Here is an 18,996-nt window from a genome sequence, read left to right as displayed (position 1 = left end):
TCAGTGCTCAGCACTATTTGCATATTAAACTTAAAACCCACTTTAAAATCGGTTGTCCATTGTAAAACATTTTCAAATGTTAAAAGAAACTGATAACTCTTATTTGTTGCATATCTATCGATTTCAAAATTCAATTGATCTGCACGAGATGACTGCTAATATGAAACATTTTTAAATAATCACCTAAAAATAAAAATCAACAAGAGGATTAACTCATTTTTAGTGGAAAGAAATGAACAACTATTTGTTGCATATCAATTTTTCTCGGGTTGAGATAAAAAAAACGTACATTGAACATTCATTGTGTGCATTTATTGATGTCCAATTTTTGTGGTGATTGTCTTTTTGTAAAATACTAGCAGACCGCCCGGCGTTACCTGGTCATAAAATACGCATGAATATTATATTTTAATTAATGCAGATTTCTTATTTATTATAAAATGAAATACCGTAGTTATTAAACGTAATGTTAAATTCCTTAAAAAAAAAAATTAACTAAAAAAAAAAAAAAATAAAATAAATAAGAATAAGGAAATTGAGACATGTGCATGCGAGTATGTTTTTTTTTTCTAAACAGTTGACTTGTAAGTGAAATAATATTCGAGCTGAGATCGAAACCAAAACCTAAAGACAATGAGTCAAGTATGATAACCATTAGACCAGCGTGACACGGTCTTCAGAATGTTTTTAAACATACAGATAAGTAATCTGTCACATGAACGATTCGTGCATGCGCAGTCATGAAATAGATGACAAACAGATAAAAATCCGATAAACCCCACATACCAATTTTTCAATTTTTACCCCTTAGCAGCACTTTATTCCGGATGAAAACCAATTAAAAAGTTTTTCACGTCTGAATACCCTATACAGGGCTCTACATTGGGAGTGAAACTCGCATTTGCGAGTGATTTTTTTCAAAGTGGCAACTAGAAATAATGAAACACTTTTGGCGATTGTATTGCTTTCACTGACAATCTTCCAAAGCTCACTACTGAGTGAAAAATATCTTTTCAACTTTTTTTTTTTTAATAAAACGAACAAAGTTAAATCATTTAAACAATAAAAGTTTAATAGAACAATATACTTTCTTTTTTTTTTTTAATGGAGGCTGTTTAAAAAAAATATCTGAAGAAATCAGAATGTTTATACCTTCAAGTATCAACATAAAATTTGTTGTATATTTAGAATTACACTTATTAAAAAAAACACAGATAAATCTTTATGATGTACATATTCGTCACAGAACGAAGATGTCATATTCCAAAAATCATGTGGGTTTGGCTAGTAAGCGAAAATATTTAGTTGTCAAAGGTCAACTAAAGATAAATTTATCCGTAGAGCCCTGCTATATACCAAATTTCAAGTCTGTAAATCAAAAATTCATTGAGTATATAGGTTGAGAATTGTCCTCACACATTCTCATTTTTATAGATATATAGATAAACGACTATTATAGATAAATCTCCAAATAAATATCTTTTGTTGTGTTTATATATTTACTTGCAGTTTAGAAATGTTAATGTTAATATTTCATGTAATGCAGGTCGACAACACTTGCTTCCGGTCGTGGGACACTCCAATTCTAACCACGTTTGGCGTTTAAATGCTACCAATCTTCGCTTCACACTTAGCGGTGCTCTTCCCTATGACAAGGTAAAAGTGGATTTCACATGTTTTTGCTTTTATGATCTGTATGACATGATGATCGGATAGTACTAAATGCAAGAGAAGTATCTTGGTAAGAAAAAGAACCTGTATTTTGCATTTGTAGATTTGGAGAAGCTTTTAACAAGAGATGTCTGGTAGGCAAATTAGCTGCAAATGAATGGTTGATGAAAGTTGTTCAAGCGATGTACAGAAATGTTCAAATTACTAGCGCTATTCTAACTTCATTTTGTTTTTATTTAACCAGAAAAAGCAGATTTCTGCTTAAATAGCTAGAACTTCCCATAGTACTTGTTTTTTTTTTAGGGGGAGGGGGGCATTTTTTTTTTTTTTTTTTTTTCTATTTTAATAAGAAAAAGTTAATGTGGCAGTTTTAGTGTTAAAATAAGAGTACGTTAGGATTTAGTCCATTGCTTTTCATGCTGATTACATGAAACAAGAGAAGATCTATTTGCTGAGTTAAAAACTTGGGAATATGCTATGTTATTAAGGCCCAAAATAATGATCAAATTGACGTTATCCCGGGGGAGATAATTCACATTTATACTTGTATTTCTTTTTTATATATATATTATTTTTATCTATATATTTTTATATTTTCTTTTAAATAAATTTAATGTTTTTTTCTTTTTAATCATATGCAATCACTTTCTGTATTATTTCATAATTTTACGAAGATTTAGTAAAGTAAATAGCTATCAGCATCATTGTAGTTAGATATATAAAAAGACAGATCGGAGATGTGAAATATTTCTTTTTAAATTTAGAAAAGGTGGATTTTTGTATAAACAGCTAGAATCTTCCACTCTGCTTTTTGTTAGAAATACTTTTTTTTAGAAAAGATTTTTTTCTTCTAAATCACTAAAGACTTGTATTTTTTTGTGTTATTACTATTTGGCTGGATTTAATTTCTCTTTCCTCATTTTTTTTTTTTTAAATACTCTCTTCATCTTCCTTTTACCATTTTCTCTTGCCTTCATTCTCTCTGTTATGATGGTTCTCTCTGAAAACTGAAAATGTTGTTTTACGCCTTGAAGGCTCAAACTTCCTATCATTTATGATGTGGAGGTAAGGAGATAACGTTTTTTTTTCATCAAAGAATGACTTTGCACAGGTGAGGGGGGGGCACAATCTATGTCTTCCTATTAAATTAGTTGTCTTTTTTTTTTTTTGTGCTGCTCTCTTCACGCACAGGGCTTCCCAAGTTAGGAAATTCATCTCCATTTGATTTTATCATTTGCTACTTATTATAAATAGGTGACTACTATCTGTATCTGGATTTATCCTTGTCATCTGTGAAGAAAGGAAAAAAAAAAATGTGAATTGTAATAGAACGTGTATGGGCGCGTGTGGAAAAGAAAAAAAGCAGCAGCAGTTGGATAGCTCATCAAAACAGGCTCCTTGCCCAGACCAATGTGACTCTTCCTCTCCAAAGTTTCCTGTCTTTCATCAAATGCCTCAGCTCTTCAGGTTCACAGTTGGCGTCATGTGCTATTTGCTGGATGTACCCGGATCTAGGTCATCCTTTGCTTGCACATCCGTGTCGAGTCCATAGCAATACATCACTCACCAATTCATGCTTGCTCCTCAGACAATGACCGGCAAATCCTAGGCGTCTTTCTCTGATAGTATTAGATATGGCAGGTAGGTTGACATAAAGTTGCTGCTTCGTGGGATGATTTTGCCAAGATATATTTAATACCGTTTGTAGCATACAGGTGTATGTGCTGTCTAGTTTTCTTTTCAATCTTTTGGTGAGTGTCCAGTTTGTAGCACCGTAAACAAGGACAGACTCTACCACTTCTCTGAAGAACTGCCTTTTCAGTTTGTTAGTTAGCCTTGAAATCTATACTGAATGCAGCCCATCCAATGCAGTCCATGCTTTTGAGATGCGAATTTTGATATCTCTCTCTCTCTGAAAACTATGTTGCTGCCTAGATACGTAAACTCAGCGACTTCTTCCAGTGTTGATTCAACCAGAGCCCTGATCTCCCCTTTCACATTGAAAGTCATAAACTTTGTCTTATCCGCATTAATATGGAGACCAATGTCATTTGCGGACTTTTCTAGCTTGCATAACAGTGTTTGCGCATCAGTAGTGTTGTTCGCGAACAAAGCAATATCGTCTGCATAATCTGCATCAGTTATGTGTGCGGATTGATGACGTCTATTGCTGGATTCATTCAGGGTGAAGCCTAGCATGTTGTGTATATCAACAGAGGTGTGAAGTACAAAGTCAAGATAGACAATGAAAAGAAAAGGGGCAAGAGTATCTCCTTGTAGAACCCTGGTGCAGATGTCAAAAAATTCATTGTTCTCATCTGGCGACCTGACCATTGCTCGAGTGTGCTCATATAGCATCATGATAGCATTAATGACTTCATTTGGAATGCCATATGCATTTAATATGCCGGCCATTTTTCCTCTATGTACAGAGTCAGATGTTTTGGAGAAATCTACAAAGAGCATGACTGCCTCAATATTTTTGGCTTTGACTCCTTCAATTAGTCTCATAACAGTAAGTATTTGACTAGTAATAGAGCAATTCTTTCTAAATCCATTCTGGTTTTTCCTGAGCACTTCTTCGATCTTTGGTTGGATACGGTTGAGAAGCCTGGCATTGTGGATTTTTGGTGCAATTGGAGTGAGTGTTATTCCTCTGTAGTTGCTTGGTATGCTTAGGTCACCCTTCTTGGGGAAGAGAAGTATGCATCCTTCCTTCCATATATCAATAACTTTTTGATTTTGTACAGCATTGCATGAATCAAGAAGGATGTCATTGAAGTCACCTGTCTTCCATACCTCAATAGGTACGCTATCTAAACCTGCAGCTTTATGATTCTTGGTCTTCTTTAGTACAGTTAGAAGTTCCTCCATTGTAACCCTTCTCAATATAAAGTTCCTGTACAAACAATCGGCTGAATTGGTTGGTCTGTCACTTGTTTCCAAGTAGCTTTTCAAAATGTGCTTTCCACTTTGAAGATGCATTTTCTGGGGTGTTTGCCTTTTAACTTAGCTTTGGCAGGTTGTTTGCGCCCAGATATCTCATTTACTACTTGCCAAGCCAGATATGATTGTTATCCGCAGCATTCTAGATTCAATTTATTTGTTCTTGAAGGATAGCTGGTTAGCAAAAATATTAGCAGCAGCAGTCATTAAAACACATGCAAATTAGCAAGTGTGCATAAGCTTGGTCCGCAAGGAAAGGAGAGAATAATACTCTACGTGGTCAAAAGAGAAGCAATGTGTGTGCCAGGGAAGATGGACATGTAAACACAAGGGCGAGAAAGCACTGGCTGGCAGGAAAACAGACTTTTAAAAATCGTGTGTGTGTGTGTGCAACTTTGGAAATTTAATGAAGTGTATTGTTTTGCAGTAACCATGAATAAATGCATTTCATTTGCACTTTAAAAAAATGCTAAGTCAGATTTCTGTTTTTTCTTATGTTTGATTTGTTTGTTTCTTTGCGGCTCTACCAGACATCATGTGGATCCGAGAGGTTTGAAGTGTAAAAAAAGTAACAGCCCCATTACAAAACATTTATAGATTTATTATACTTTTTGTTAGAAATCATATTTGCTGGATGTGTTGGATATTTAGACAATATGTGCCGAGAAATATTTTTTTTTTCCATTATTAAATGTACCAAAAAGTCATTTGAGTGGAAATTATACACCTGACATCTTAATATCTAGGTCGTGAGTACCAAAGATTGTTTTGGCATAAGCTTGTACCTGTGCAAGAATAATAATTATCAAATGTACCAAAAGATAATTTGAATAAAAAATTATAAATAAAACGCCCTTGGGACATAGCTACAAGACAATAACATGCCAAAAGGGACATTTTTTGGTGGTCACAAATGCTTATAAAATAACAACCGAAACAAATATCGTTTTTGGTTGACTCTTGGGCCATGAAGGATCAACTCTTAGAATTTGTGTGTATATCTCCCTTGTAACACCAACCATCCACAACTGTTACTAAGAACATATTGTTATATTTTTATATATCAGTGTGCCGTTCTTTTGAACACAGCAGAAATACAACAGATGTATACTTAATTTCAATCCAAGTTTAACCCGTCATGTATTTGATAATGTTTTAATCTTTTTACTTTTTTTTTTCCTAATATATATATTTTTTCCTAATATATATCTATATATATTTTTATATAGGATATGCTGGAACCACAGAAAGGTTTATTATGCTATGTTCTGGAGCAGCCGTACTCTCGAGAAATGGTGTGCAATATGCTTGGACTCACAAAGCAAGTGAGTGTGTCTGTCAGTAAAACAAACAAAATCTTAAAACTTTTCTTAACAGTATAATGATTTACGATTATACTAGTTGGAATACCTTTCCCACAGTGGGTTCATATTAATGAGAAACACGGAACTTGTAACACATGTGACATATTAAAGGGAAAACTATTGGAAATGATTAGAATATTTATCATAATGGTGAAAATTTTGTAAAAATATATATTTTAAGAGATATCGATTTTAAAAAAAAATTGGATTTTGTGGAGTTAAGCTTCTTATAATAATTGGGATTTAAAATTTTTTTTTAATATTTGGAGTCTATATAATTTTGTTTTAGACCTAATTAAAATTAGAACATAATAAAAGGATATACTTGTTTGTTTGAAACATTTCTAATAAATAAGTATAGGGTGTTTTGTTTTTGTTTTTTTAGAGGCAGCCGACTTTAAAATAGATCACAGAAAAATATTTTTATTATACAAATATGTGGTTTATTCCAAAGATAAATTTTTGGCATTTATAATTTAAATAAAAATCCAGAAATATGGCCCTGCAGAGGTCCAACTTTTACAACTCTATGCATTAAATTAGGTTGTATTTCAGTAATAACACATCAAATGTTGTCTTCCAAGTAGTCTATTGTGTTTGGTTTATCAATGTAGACATGAGATTTTATATATCTTCCAAGAAAATAATCTAATGAGGTTAAATCACACGAACAAGGTGTCCAGTTGACAGGTTGATTTCGTGAAATTATAATAATAATAGTTTTTATTACTTTTATTCTCGGTCAATAAAAGAAATCCTTCAAAACTGAGGTTAAGTTTAGTTTTGTTCCAATCCAAAGTACTCATTTTTGGAGAGCTGGATTTTTATTCATTAAAAAAACAGACAGACACGAGTCTAACTCTGCTCTCAAGATGAGGCAAGTAAATAGCCCCCCCTCCCCCCCATTGGAGAAGTTTAATTCCACAAAATAAAAACATTTTTGAGTTTGTATTTTTAGTTATGCACTCTTTACTTTTGCACTCTTTGAAGAATTTTACCATGCCAATATATTTTTGTTTTGAAGTATTTTGGGGTCTGCTCTCTTGAACTTAACCTTTCCATATGTGTTTAATTCTTATGAACCACTCATTGTGTATTGGGCAATCCAACTAGTAAAATATAAATGAACAGTCAAACCTCATTTAATGTCTCCCTCCACCAATCTGTTGCTTTGCATCAGCTTTGTTGCGAGATTAGTTATTTCTTTTTCACTGTCCAAAATTTGATCACTCAATAATATTTGTTTTACAAACACTTCTGCATTTTTTAGATGAGGATTGGTTATTTGTATAATTTAGATTCTTTGGACTAGTCTCATTTTGAATGTCCTTTTCCACGAGGACCCATGGCACAGTGGTTAGAGTACTTGGAAAAATTAATTGTAAAAGTGATATTCTTCCTAATGTTGAATTGAAGGTTCAATTCTCAGTGTGGGTGACCTAAAAATTTTAAACTATCTTGTACCTCTATCCAGTTATGGCTAACGGAGCAAAAGCATGCTACTCTTATGATGTAAATAAAGGGTTCCGTTCAAAATTCCATCCAAATTCCCGAGTTTGGCATAAACATTTCAGACCTTCTTCAGATGAGAACAGTAGTTATAAGATTCTGAATATTACGAATGCAAAATATACATTTATTTTATACAAGATTCTGAATATGCAAAATTGATACTTTGCATTTAGTGACCGTTTTTCTTTAATTAATAAAAAGTCCGTAATAAAATTCTTTAACTTCCATGAATCTACCTAAATATGACTAAAACTTTGTGAATCTTGCTTGTCTCCGTGCACACTGGACGATGTCACTCGTTGAAATGTGTTGCAAGATATAGGACAAATGTTGCATGACGCTGCAAAGTGATAATAGCCTACACTTTAATCGACATTTCAGACACTGGGAAAATCTTGTACGTTCTTACATTGGGATATTAAAACATGTCCTAGAGCAAAGCACAAAAGATCCACATAATAAATTTTGAAAAGTCTGGTCTCTACACTAAACAGTCACAGTTATTGCCAAAAGTATGTATTTCATATTTTCTGTAACCTTGAAATTTCACCTAGATATTCCAAAATTAAATAAGTCAAGATTTAGATCATGACCAATATTTTGATCAAGTTTGGGGATGATTGCTCCAGTGATGTGGATAGTAAACTATACACAAACATAATGTTAAACCAACAATCTTGACTGAAAATATAAATTCTGCAGAACTAAAACTTATTTGGTGATAATGAACAGATTAATTACATTTACTTTATTTTTATGGTAAAAATTTCTTCCAGTTTATGAAGAAATTTAATATTTTCCAGTGGTTCATTAACTGAGGTTTGATTGTACTCTTTTTTTCTTTCATTTTTCCCCTAGTTAATCTGTAAATTGAAGCTAATAAAGTTTGATAATTTCCAAATTTATTCTAATCTTTTGAAAAAAAATATTTTACTCAATATTAATAGCATAACAACCGATTTCTCTGGATATGGATTATTGAGCATTTTTATATAAACACAGTAAAGATTCACTGGATTATACCCTGTGGACATATACTTGGATCATTCGTGTGTGTATTATAGAAGATCAGAAAAACATTGGTACCATCTGTTTCAAATCCAACATAAAGGGGACCAGTCTCTGGTTGCCTATGCTGGACTCTCTTCAGCGAGACTGGTTCTTTTGTGTTGGATTTGAAACCGAGAGTACCAATATTTTTCTGATCTTCAAGCACTTTGCTGGGGTTTTCTTTCACAAACCTGATAATCTGTGGATAATATATATATATATATGTGTGTGTGTGTGTGTGTCTATAATGTGATTATTCATAGACATGTTTAATTGTCTTTTTATTCCTCAGTTTGGCTAAACACAGTAAAATTCAAAACGGAAACCTCAGTGTAGTGCTTAATGTCTTACCCTCTACTAACTAAGCTATCGAATTTGCTATTTATAGTAGAGAAATTATATTGTATTTAAATTGGACTATTAATTTATTTTTTTATTTATTTATTTATTTTTTTTTTTTTGCAAACCTGACAATGAATGCCCACCAGAACGGAAATGCAACATAACATCAATGTATATATGGTCAAATTAACACCCAACATGCCCAACTCGATGAGCAAGTCATATAGACCTATATCAGGTTGACAAAGGATTAAAAGAAAAAAAAATAATGGTTTTATGCCTACTGGTACTGAGCATTTGAATTACAGGATAGTGATCTAAACTTGCAGAACAGCAGGAAGTATATGCCCCCAGAATCAAGGAAATGCAACTCTGTATCATCTAGAAGCTAAGAAACTCAAGAGGAGTAATAGCAGCATTCACCATTAGCAATAGCTATAAATTGTAGATCCCACCTATTAGTGAACTAGAGCAGAACTATCACCAGTCACCTTATTCTTCAGTATATTTTAAGTTAGATATTTTATTTATAATTGGTCTAAACTGTTTAAATTAAATATTTACCATTGAGGTTATTTTGGTTTCAGCTCAAAAACTATCTTATCAGGCTGGAATTTGTTGTGTTTTTATCAAAAAATATTAAATCTAAAGATCAGATTTTGTAAAATTGGGAGCTCAATTTCATATAAGTTGCAGGACTTCATTAGCAACAGTATGGGCCAAGTTGTAAATCTCTACAATGAATAAAATCAGTTATTGTCAAAAGGTTTGATTTCTTTTTTTTTTCTTTCCACCTTTTCTATAACCATGAACCTAAATAATCAAAAATTAAATAAGTTCAGTTAGATCATGACCAATATTTTGAGGAAGTTTTGTTAAGCAATATGGACGCTAAGCTGTGTACCAACATAGTGATAAACACACTTGGAATTAGTGTCCCTAATGATGCTGGGTAACAGCTGAGAGGGAAAACAATAATGAAATATGAAGGTCTTATGTACGACATGAAAAGAAACTGGAATCTTAGGATGATCTCTATCATTTCAGTAATTATAGGAGCAATGGGATTCGTGAATAAGAATTTAAAAAACTACCTGGTAAATAGACCTGGTCAAACAAATGCAGGATAGATGGAAACATTTGCACTTAAAGGGATAGTTAGAATCTTAAAACATCTATGTTGGAATGTATGAGATAGTAGGTGAATGTCTGACATCTGGTAGAATGCCCTATCCCCAGCTATAACAAAATTACAAGAAAATATAAAAAATGACCTTTGTTTTGATAGAGGTAAATATTAATGACGACAATAGCTATGTCTGTATTAGTTTACTTTCCCTGGAAACTAGATCCTTTCTTTGAAATAGTGTCACTTTTTTTCTGTGTAGTACAATTTCAGCAATTTTCATATTATTTATTTCTTCGCTAATCTCTCTCGATGGTTATGGGTGTGGGGCAGTCTATAGTATCGCATTATAAATTTTTTGTTAACTCTTTACTTTTGATGGCACTACCGGATCAGGTTGTCTAAAGATAATTTCTTCCTGGCTTAAAATGCATCAACCATTGACCTTATTGTTTTTTTTTTTTCTTTCCATTTGCAAACTCAATCACATTCTACAAAAACATATTTTCTCTATAAAACAACCCCAAAAAAAACACCATGAATTTGTAGACATAAATCAATTGAACCATTTAAAATTTTTACCAAAATGATCAGATTCTGCATTAAATAATCTGAAAAAGGTTGATATGCCATAAGATCAAACAACCATCTTTACTTTTAAGTGCTCATTCTTTTATATTAAATACTAATCCGTATTGAATCTCTATCTGTACATAGAACAGATACTATAATACTTAGTTTGCTGCACTTTATCATGATAAAGATGTATACAAAATTTCAAACAGATTGATCCAGTAGTTTCTGAGAAAAAGTGGAGCAGTCAGACAGAAATAGAATATAGACAGATTTTATTAGCATGTGTAATAAATGTCTTCTTCTTTACAAATTATTACAGAAGTACTCCTTATTTCTTGGAAAATTTATAGAAATCAATACCCCTTCTCTCTCTCCTTCTTAACATTTTTGCATGTCTCAATTGAGTAAGTTTCTTGTTATCCACTTCTCTTGTCATTGAACAGGTGAAACAAAGGTGCGAAGTGTTGGAAGAACAGTTAGTTGATCTTGTAGTTATTGCCATGGAAAGATCTGAGAATGAAGATGCCAGCAAAGATGACAGTGGTTTTGGCCAGTTGTTATGGCAACATCTGGGTAGTCAATTAATCTTCTTTGTCCTTTTCCAATTTGTCAGCTTCCCACATATGGTGATGTCACTTTATGAGAAGGTAAGTCAAGAAATTTTGCATAATATTTCCATAATTTTTTTTTTTTTCTTAAGGAATCAGCATTAATGTCGGTATCCAAAATACAAATGAAACTTCTGCTCCCATCTCTGAATCCCATATACTACTATTACACGTTTATTGTCCTTTGTTCATAGAGTTTGAGAGTTGGACATTTATGTCGTCGACTTGGTTGAATAGCTTCTCTCCACTTGATCCGATCCACTGCCAATGCTTCCGTTAACCTATATTTCAGGTTCTGCTTGATGTTATCACTCTACCGACCTCTTGGACAGCATCCAGGGGTGTCAAAGACAATGATTTTTCTTGGCCACTTGTCGATGTGGTCAAACCGTCTCTATATATAAATATTGTTAATCGACTTTTTACTACTTATAAGTACTATTGGTATTTGTGCATTATAATTGGATATCTAAAAAAACATTTTTAAATGCATTTTAAGTAAAAACAATATTACATGATTGTGTAATATTGGAATTAGTAAAAATTGCGAGAAAATCTGCTAGGACTATTTTTGACCAAAAATAAGAAAAATTATCGATCTGCCATTTTCTAATTTAAAATAATGCAAGTTATGTAAAAATAAGGGAGATAATCATTTTATCATACAGAATAAACTTCCGCTAATACAAAATGTTGCTTGTGCATTATAATTGGATATCTACAAAATCATAAACATATGTTTTAAGTAAAAACACTTGTGGGTACTTCTGCAGTTTAAAGCCTGTTTTTCCATGGATAGCGGAAACCGCTGGATTATACCAAGCGAACGGGAGTTAGTAAAAAAAAAAAAAAAAAATAAAAAAAAATAAAACAAACAATCTACTGAAATAATTTCATAAATATTACTGTTTTATTTACTAGTGAGCCACCTGGCATTGCGCGGGTGTAAAATATACTTAAATATGATATTTTGATTAATGCAGATTTCATATTTATTATATTCTATCGGACCTAATATATAATAATGATTTTAAGTTTTTAAAAACTGACTCGCTGTTAAGCTTATTTTTTTCCTTTGGTGTTAATGCCTGAGCTATGAAGACATGTTTGCTGCAAGGCTAAAAATTAAAACATGAACCAATTGCTATTTTGTTACGCATGCATATTTGTAATGATGTCATTCGACCTTCACCTGGCATATTCCATTATTAAAATTTTCACGCTTTTGCACCGATTTTCCCCAGCTAAAACCCAAATATAAAGTTTTGCATGGGTTCAAATCCCCTATATATTAGGTTTCTAGACCAAAAATTGACAGAGGAGTTTGTAAGGAAAATTTTTTAAACAAATACATATACGCATATATAGAAAGAGGTTTGTATTTACTATAACCTTTTTTACGTAAATATTACTACAAGTATAAATCATGTAGAATATCTGCATGAATATAATTATATGTAATAGTTAACTAAAGATCATCCCATAAGAAAACCGAAAAATCTAATAGGGAATTAATTAAAAAGAATATGCAAATTAGATTGATCTTTTGTAGATGAATGCAATTCCACAAGCCATATACAACAAAGTTGTATTTTCTTTTTAAACAAGGCCGATAGCCATTAGTCGCGTGCTCTTGTGTAATGAATGAATGCGTGAATGTAGGATTGACATGAAATTCTTAAAGATAAACTAAAATGACCGAAAAATGGGCTGAAATGACTTAAATAGATAAAAAGTAAATGACTTTAATGAACTTAAGAATGACTTGAATCCTTAAAAAATAACTGGAATCCTTCAAAAACTACTTGAATGATCTGGAGAATGACTTCAATGGCTTTGAGACTGACTGGTTGGAAAGCGGATGATCATTTTACATTAAATTAATACAGAAAAGTGATCCCCCACTTTATATCACAAAGTTACAAACATAAGTACAGCATTTAGTAAGAACAGATACTACACTTTGATCTTGGCCAAAAGGCCAAGAAAAGTGGGGGGTATTTATTTGCTCTCCCACAGAGCAAATTAGACACAAGGCCGATTTTTAATGTGAGGAGTGAAGGGGAAATGGGGACCAACTCCCCGGGGAGTAGGGGAACTGGATAGTAACAATTGGTATGAAGGGTTGCCCCTACATTGACCAAGGTCTTATATGTGGGGATGCCCCCACATATGGTCTTTGCTTGCAGTATCTGCCAGAACAGATACTGCACTTTGAGGTATTTATTTGCTCCCCCACTGAGCAAATTAGGCACAAGTTGGCCAAAAGGCCAAGAAAAGCTTAAAAAGCTAAGAACAGCATCTATTAACAACAGACCTTTGATCTTAACCAAAAAGGCCAAGCACAAAAGTGTTATGGACAGACCGACTGACTGACGGAGTGACTTATAGAGTCGCTTGCACGCGACTAATAAATAGAAAAAAGGGTTTTTAATATGAATATCAATACACACAAAAAAAAATTCATAGGAGTACAGATTTTTTTTATAGCAACTGTGTTTTTTCTTTTTAGGGGTGGGGGTGGAATAAGTTTTGTTTCTTTGAACTAGTGAACAAACATTTTTTGCTTTGTTTATGTATGGAAAGTTATTTTTTATTTTTATTTTTTTTTTACAACCTGCTCCAGCATAGTATAACACCCTCCCCCCCCCAGCTTCCTATGTTAAGAACGGCTTTCAAGGTTGGGAGCGGGGTTATTCCGAAAGCTGTTCTTAACAGGGGAAGGTTGAAAGTGTTTATTCTGAAAGCTGTTCTTAACATGGAGAGGCTAGGGGTGTTTATACTAGGCAGGAGCAGGGCGTTAAAAAATACCTTTCCAATGCCAGCAGCTGGTTTTTACAAATAAATTTCAGCTCTGAATTATTCATTTTCCTTCCTTGACAAAAGACTTGTTGTTTGAAGAAGCACGATGATACTCTGCCCTTTTCTTTTCCTTTTAAGCTCTTCTTCCAATTTTTATTGTCTGCTTGGTCACGTCTTTTTGCTCAGTCGGTATAATTCAGCAGTTTCTGTCATTCGCTGGGTGTTGCCGAGCGAGACTCACAGAAAAACGGATTTTAAACTGCAGAAATGCCCACTTATTTAATAATGTATCATCTCCAAATTAGGAAAAAAGATTCCAAAAATTGGTTAAGCAGATCTGCTAGAACTATCTTTTTATACACAAACGTTAATATCGATCTCCCATTTTCTGATTTTAAATAGCAAAAGTTATGTGAAAATAAGGGAGATGAGTCAGTTTGTCATGCAGAAGACTAAACTGCTAAGTCTGCATTGTGAGATTAATATTTTTTTTCTACTCCATCATTTTTTAAAAGTTTAGAAATTTTTACTAATTTTGACATGAGACATAATTACATAATTGTGTTTTTTTACTTAAACTTCACCTTTTTGATGTCCAATTATTATGCACAAGTATGGCATCAATTATTGCATTTTTTAATTATTAAAATTATAAATAATGAATGTTTTGAAGAAAAAAAAAATTATTTCATAATGAAGAGTATCCTTACACTAATTTATGTACATAGAGGTAAGGATTTTTTAAAAAATGTTGCGGTTGTTGAAAATGTTAACTAATTCTTTCTGTACACAAACACAGGAAGGAAGGTGTTATTTAATGATTATATATATTTCTAAATAATTTTTCTAAGTATTATTTGTTAAAAGATAAGCATTTAATTTTTAGCTGAAACGACTTAAATCTAATAAATTGGAAATAAATAGTTAAACAATTATGTCAGAGCTAAGAAAGAATATCCTCATCTATGTACATATTTGCGATCATTAGTTTATTGTCTGCATAAACATGATTAGCTTGCTTCTATTATAATAGACCTGTTAGATCTGATAATTTCTTGTGAGGTTTGGCGACGACGCCCGACTCAGATTCTATGGAAATGGTCACTTTAGAACTGCAAGACTATCATACGGAGCAATAAAAGCGAATAACTATGATTAGTTGCTCTCGACCATTTAATAATGTTTTTGTATGGATTGTTTTCATTTTTATTTTGTTATAGTGCATTTCTCTACAAATTTGTTTCGCTGTATGCAATAATCATACTGGAAACCGAAGCACTTGACCCAGTTAATCAACCGATAACCACATCACTCTATATAAAAACATAAGATATCAATGGATACACACTCGAGTCAAAACAATGAAAAGAATATGCTGTTGTCCTAGCCCTAATGATCACTACAATAATATTAGGACTAGCATACATTCTTGGGAGCAAACTAATGCAGTGATTGCAAGAAATAAATTGGCTTATAAACGAAGAGGTTTTCTAATAAAGAACTTTGGATTAAGTATTTTATATAAGTTTTAAAATCTTTTAAGATATATAATTTTGTAATCTTTTTTAAAAAATATTTTTAATTTTTTTTATTTGTGTTCTAGTTGAAAGATCGGAATTTGAAACAGGGACGCGATCATTTAATGTGGATATTGTTGCAGTTCATCTCGGGGAGTGTCCAGAAGAATCCTGTAAGTTGCTCTGAATGCCAATCAATTTTATTTCTCTCTATTCATAAACTTTATTTAATCAATTTTTTTTTTTTTTTTTTTTTAAAGCCTTTTGTACACTAACCAGTTGGTATACATCTCTATCACCAACTAAATATATTAATGGTCTTGGCTTTTTGATAATATATTTTATCAAATAATTAACTTGATGTTCTAATTTTATTATAAAAAAAAAATAAGTTCACTTTTAGTAAATGGTCTAAGATCTTTCAACTCGCATTCACTAGAATTTAATTTGAACATGACATCAAAATTATACATTCCAGGAAATCCTTAGAGTGTAAGAAGATTTGGATGTTTAATTTTGGAATTTTTTAGATGAGGATTGATAATTATGATTATTCAGATTGTCTTTGTGGTTATATTCATGTTTTAGTCAATGTAACCTCCAATCTTCTTTGAGTACATCCTTTGGAACTTAGAAATCTTTCCGAACTCAGCAACCTGCACAGAATTTCAAACTGAACTCTTTATTTAATCTGTAGGAATTCGTCAACCATGTTTTATATATATATAATATATATATATATATATTACCCGCTACTTAATTGCTTATAAAGCGCGAGGCTCACTGTTTGTTTGTTTGTCAATAAACAAGCAGCTCAAGAACTGTAAAAGAGGTGAGCAAGTGTCTATTTAAATGGACATTTGATGAGGTCATTTACAAGCACCGATCCCATGGGCCGGAGGTTAGAACTGCTAACTATCAACGCAATGGTGGTTGTAGGTTCAATCGCTGGCTAGGGGAAGGTGCATGTCTAGCTGTACTGATGAGCTGTGATACAGCAAACAGTACTGTATGTGGATGACTATATATACGGGGGAGTTAAAGGAAGAGGAAACTTATCGGGATATTGCAAAGATCAAGAAATTGACTTGGAAGTTATATAGTATATATGGTATAAAGAGTCATCACTTACTCTATACCCCCAATTGATGTATACCCTTATTGAATAAATGAATAAATCTATATATATTAGTATATAATTATAGTTTTCTTTATTGATATATATATATATGTGTGTGATATTCGTCCATCGCTTGCAAAGATGACTGTGATCATGCAATTGTTCTGTGGGTTCGAAGATGGCTTGTTAGACCAATTTGAGCTCTTAAGTATTTCCTGCATGTTGGACACCTGTGGGATACTTCTGTATCAGAGGTACTGATTGCTTTATCTTTTCTAATGTCTCATTTTCTCTTGCATCTTCATTGTGTGCGGATTCAGCAATTGTAGCCTCTTTGTGAGTTGCGGCACACCAGGAACATCTGTTTTGGGTTAGTTTTTCCCCATGAGTTAGAATACAAACCAATCTGTTTGGCATAGCTCTTCAAATTGTCCTTGAACTATTTCCACTGTCCTGCGAATGTTTCCTTTAGACAGTTCACCATAAAGGAGCTGTTTTGGGAACCTTGAATCAGGCATGCAGCATATAGAGTGGCAACATAGCAGGTGTGGAGATATATAAACTAGCAAGCCATCTGACGTTGTCTGGTTGTAAAATAGACTTAAATATATTTTAATTTATGTAGATTTCATATTTATCTGCTGATTATTATATTGTACCCAATATACAGTAGTGATTTCAAAAGTTTTAAAAAAATATGATTTGTGTGCTATCAGCTAAACTCAAAACCAAAAGAACTCTACCATCTAATGACATATGCATATCAGAAGTTCACAGATTAACGCAGTTAAATTTATAAGTATATATTTGCACATGTATAGAGCATACACATTACATTGAACTAGGCCTGCCAAGTTCCGATTTTTCCATTTTGATCCTTTAGCAACTATTTTTCTGGCTAAAAGCCAAATCCATTTTGTTCCACAGGTCCAAATCAAGTTTCAAGTGTGGAGACAAAAAATAGGATAGATAGGTACTCCGAATTTAACTGCATTCTCAGCAATTACTGCCATGCATAGTTATTGTCGTCTTACTATGTTTTAGCCAAGTAAGCTTCTGGCCGGCTTTGGGTAGGATTGAAACCGCTATCGTCAGACAATTCTCACCTGGAACTGTAGAGATTCAACATTTCTATTCACTGCGACATATATTTATTATTTTTATCTACAGACACTAGTGTTTTATGCTTATACAAACTTTGTAAGAAATTATGTTTACTACCAGTCAAAGGATTTGAACCCAATTGCAAAGTCACCTTTGACTGTAGCCTGCTATACCACCTGAGGAAGGCCAGAGGAATAGTTGGCTGAAACGTCATGAAACAACATCTAAGAAAATTCTTTAGATTAGTTTCTCAATTGCTAGCCTTGAATATGTGTCTAAAATTTGCATTGAAAATATTTTTTTAAAGATGTCATTGCTTTTTCAGTGCTTCTTGTTAGATGGTTTTAAAAAATATTTTATAAAAAAATTGGTGCAGGGTTGAAATTTACTTTTTGATGTCAGGACATATTGTGATACTATAAACTCTCCCCTTCCTCCTCCCACTAAGTGTTAGAAATCAAGTCATGAAAAAGAGGAAAAACGTGTTGAAAGTAAATTAAAACTAAATAAATAAACTATGAGAATGGCCGGAAATGATTCATCTAGGACACAAAGGCAGAAGGAAATTGTGTGGGTGGTCAGCTAGGAGTGGCCAAGAGGTCCAGTCATTTTCTGCTTATTGGTGTCTCTTAGAAGACCAGACATAGGATTTCTGACTTTGTATCAATAAATTTAGGAGTCGGTTAGTTTATGGACAGTTTTTCAGATTGGGACAGTTACCGGCTTGGAGGTCCCCTGAGAGAGATTGAGTCAGTCAGATGAGAGAGCAGATAGAGCTTTAGTAGAGGAGATAAATTGATCAACAGTCAATGTCTGGTAGTTCTTTATCACACATACTTGGAGTACAACTGATTTGTCCACAAAGAGGTTTTTCTTTTTTTTTTTTTTGTGAATTTGCATTGTTTTATACTTTTTCATACTTGTAAATCAGTTTTCATGCCCTTGCAATGTGAGATGCCAACACAGCCAGAACAGAACAAATGAAGAAGAAAATCACAACACATAATAGCGTTGGGGGGGGTTGTCCCAAGGGATGCACATGGCCTCACATTATCATTAACAATACAATTTTCTCCACATGGACGTTTTTGATATATATATATATATATATATATATAAAAATATTGAAAATCTACCTGCCCTAATTATACCAAAGGGTTATGAGGTTAGCAGGTAAAAATTGCCATCTTGAATCCCCCTGAAAATGAGAAATTGGTACTTTTTTTTTTTTTTTTTTTTTTGTGGCACCTGAATGTGT

At 32.8% G+C, this 18,996-nt stretch overlaps 1 protein-coding gene and 1 pseudogene across 3 annotated transcripts in view; one reads left to right on the top strand and one right to left on the bottom strand.

Annotated features, from left to right (window-relative positions):
* The window catches only part of LOC145296725 (mediator of RNA polymerase II transcription subunit 23-like), a 171,730-nt gene that overhangs the window by 32,206 nt on the left and 120,528 nt on the right, over positions 1-18,996 (top strand). For 2 of the 3 annotated variants that reach the window (XM_080142727.1, XM_080142730.1), the window contains exons 8-11: positions 1,547-1,656; positions 5,847-5,954; positions 11,031-11,234; positions 15,601-15,687. In XM_080142727.1, the coding sequence (XP_079998853.1) occupies positions 1,547-1,656; positions 5,847-5,954; positions 11,031-11,234; positions 15,601-15,687 (509 nt within the window). The remainder of the gene's footprint in view (positions 1-1,546; positions 1,657-5,846; positions 5,955-11,030; positions 11,235-15,600; positions 15,688-18,996) is intronic. The other variant, XM_080142729.1, reaches the window with a different exon arrangement.
* Positions 12,977-13,188, bottom strand: LOC145297151 (U2 spliceosomal RNA; annotated as a pseudogene).

This window comes from Euprymna scolopes, chromosome 17 (assembly GCF_053919585.1).
Source record: "Euprymna scolopes isolate OS-2025 chromosome 17, ASM5391958v1, whole genome shotgun sequence".
Classification (NCBI taxonomy): Eukaryota; Metazoa; Mollusca; class Cephalopoda; order Sepiida; family Sepiolidae; genus Euprymna; species Euprymna scolopes.
This window is presented reverse-complemented; position numbering and strand designations above follow the sequence as displayed.